General features: G+C 36.0%; 1 protein-coding gene across 1 annotated transcript; it reads right to left on the bottom strand.

Annotated features, from left to right (window-relative positions):
* Positions 1–229: 229 nt before the first annotated feature.
* On the bottom strand, positions 230–886 carry LOC124896177. Its single transcript, XM_047407705.1, has one exon. It carries the CDS (start codon positions 884–886, stop codon positions 230–232), a length of 657 nt encoding a protein of 218 aa, XP_047263661.1.
* Between the last annotated feature and the right edge of the window lie 1,916 nt (positions 887–2,802).

The following is a 2,802-nucleotide window of genomic DNA, read 5'->3' as shown; positions in this document are numbered from 1 at the left end:
TTGAACCTAATTTGTTATTGCGGCACGATATTCTTCATCTTTTCAAGTTGGATCCTCAAGGGACCTATCATTAATTTCCATGCCCACAACATCAATGACGGACACCACTTAAGTTTCATAGGTTGTTCCTTGATTTTGCAAACCTAAAAAGACACTTCATCATATTGAACCTAAAATTTTAATTCTCCTAATTCTATATCAACAATTACTCTTTTGGTTGCAAGAAAGGTCATCCTAGGATAATAGGTATCTCTTGGTTGATTTTAAAATCAAGCACAACGAAGTTTGCCAAAAGAATGAAGCGTTCCACCTTCACTAAAACATCAAACAAAACTTTAACCAGTCTCTTGATAGACCAGTCCACCATCAATAGCCTCATTATTGTTGGAGTAGGAGTTCCCGACCTAAGTTTTCGATAGATAGCGTAGAGCATGAGGTTGATGCTTGCACCAAGGTCACACAAGGCTTTGTTAAACTTGTGTGTCCCTATTTTGCAAGGGATTGTAAAGCCCCCAGGATCCTCTTTATGCTTCACTATATTTCTAGTCATAATAGCACTACATACATGAGTAATTTCTATGGTTTTACTATCAACACGACATTTCTTTGACATTGACATCCTCATAAGCTTAGCAAATCCTAGAATCTCTTGAATGACCTCTAGCAATGGGATATTAATTGATAGATTTCTAAGCTTAGAAAATCCTAGAATCTCTTGAATGGATTCATAAGTAGGCAATGGATCACTTTGCAATTCATCATTTTCAATTACCTTCAGATCTTTCTCTTCATCAACCATTTCTTCTAATATCATTGGTTCTTTTTCATTCCTATCTTGATACTTTGGAGCCTCCTTATTTGAATCAACCTCATGCTTCTTCTTCATATTTGTTTGTTCAATATTGTCCTATTTTTTAACTTTCACCATAAGATTTCACCAAGAGCTTTGCCACTCCTAGTGACTATGTCCAATACTTGAGCATTATTTTCAAATTCACAATGGCATTACTGGGAGGCCTCCTTTTTATCTAGCATTAAGTCGAGAGAAGATTTGAAAAATTTGCATGACTAATTGCTTGATTGAGGTAGAGTGGGATACAACCATTTGGTTGATTTGCAAAAAGTCACCTTTCAATTCTCAAACCATATTTTTTGTTCCCTCTACTCTCATATAGATCCTTGCTAACACATTCACAGTCTTGAATTTTTGGGATCAATAAAATTAGTCTCTTTTCCCTTTACACGATCATGTGGAGGGACATACCAATCATACTCTCTTTCCTTATCTCTCCAATCACTATATCTATACGTATCATGCCAATCCTATTTTTTTCACAATCCATCAAACCTTGGTTCCCACTTTGCCTTTTACTGGCCCAACAAGAACCCACAGATAGTTGGCCAAATACCAAATTTATTTATCTAGCCTTTTTGCCTCTTCTTCATCATAGCCCTTGTACTCTATAGCATATTCCATTTTTGTGGGTGTACCCATCACATGTTTCATTAGCAACTCCAATTGTGTTATAATTTTTGCAATGTGTTCCTCTCTCTCTTTATCTCTCTTTCTTTTCTCTTTATCAATATAGAAGGTGGTAGGAGACCCTTTATCTATCTTGATGTCTCGGGTATGCCATCTCCAATTCTGATTTGTGACTTTCTCAAGTAAGTTTGCAGCCATTTTAAAAGAAAACTTCAAAAGTAAACCCCCGGCCGCATTATCCACCACAATTTTGTTTAGTTGATCCAAAGCCCAGTAAAAGATATGGAGAAGAATCTTTCTGGGACCTCATGGTTAGGACATTGCATGAGCTTCCCATTAAATATTTGCCATACATCCTATGGAGGTTCTCTATTCAATTGACAAAAATTAGTGATTTCATCACGTAATACCAACATCTTGGATGGTGGGAAGTATCGGTCCAAGAATGCAATGGTATGCTCATCCCATGATGTAAAAGACCTAGTAGGAAGAGATCATAGCCATAATATCTCCTCACCGATTTGATAAAATAGAAAGAGGCACAATAATATGGACTCTTGTGAGATGTGAGCAATGTCAAAGGGGCACAAACTTCCACAAAATTCTTCAAGTACAAGTTGGGGTCTTCATGAGCTTTCCCCCTAAAGATACCTTGTATTTGAAGCATGTACAACATAAAACTCATGATGTGGAATAATCCATTCCCTTTATTAGGTGGGATACATATAGCACTCATATATCCAACATCATGGAGTTGCTTCTCATCATCCAGGGGACCATCAAAAGTCCTGACATTACTTTCATGGTCACTCATTGTGTCATGGACACTATTAAAATCACCTAAAAAGAAACAAAAATAGCAAACAAAGTAAATCAAAACCACCAAGGGTATACCAAAAGCTACAATCAACACCACATACATGAAAACTCACATACATGAAAACTAAGTCTCACTCCCCAATAATAATGTTATTTTTATCACGCTCACCTATACCATAGTTCTGATATAGGATAATCATTGTCAATAAAGCTAAGATTATGTTGAGGTCGAATCCTCGAGGAGTGAATCTAGTCTTTAAGCCCTATATGTTTTGATAGCTTCTAAGTGTATGTTTGTAGTATATACGAAAAGAAATACATCATTTAAAATGGGGAGATTGGTTTGGATAGTTATTTTACTAAAATCAAATCAAACTACCAATTCAAAGCAACAAATGTGGTTAAGATTTTTATATGAGACAAGTGTTGGGATTATGTCCTCCTACGGTCAAATAATACATGGATTCATAACAATTAGATGCAAAATCTTGTTGATGACC

This window comes from Capsicum annuum, chromosome 2 (assembly GCF_002878395.1).
Source record: "Capsicum annuum cultivar UCD-10X-F1 chromosome 2, UCD10Xv1.1, whole genome shotgun sequence".
Taxonomy (NCBI): Eukaryota; Viridiplantae; Streptophyta; class Magnoliopsida; order Solanales; family Solanaceae; genus Capsicum; species Capsicum annuum.
The sequence above is the reverse complement of the archived record's forward strand: the minus strand, read 5'-3'. Positions and strand labels throughout refer to the sequence as shown.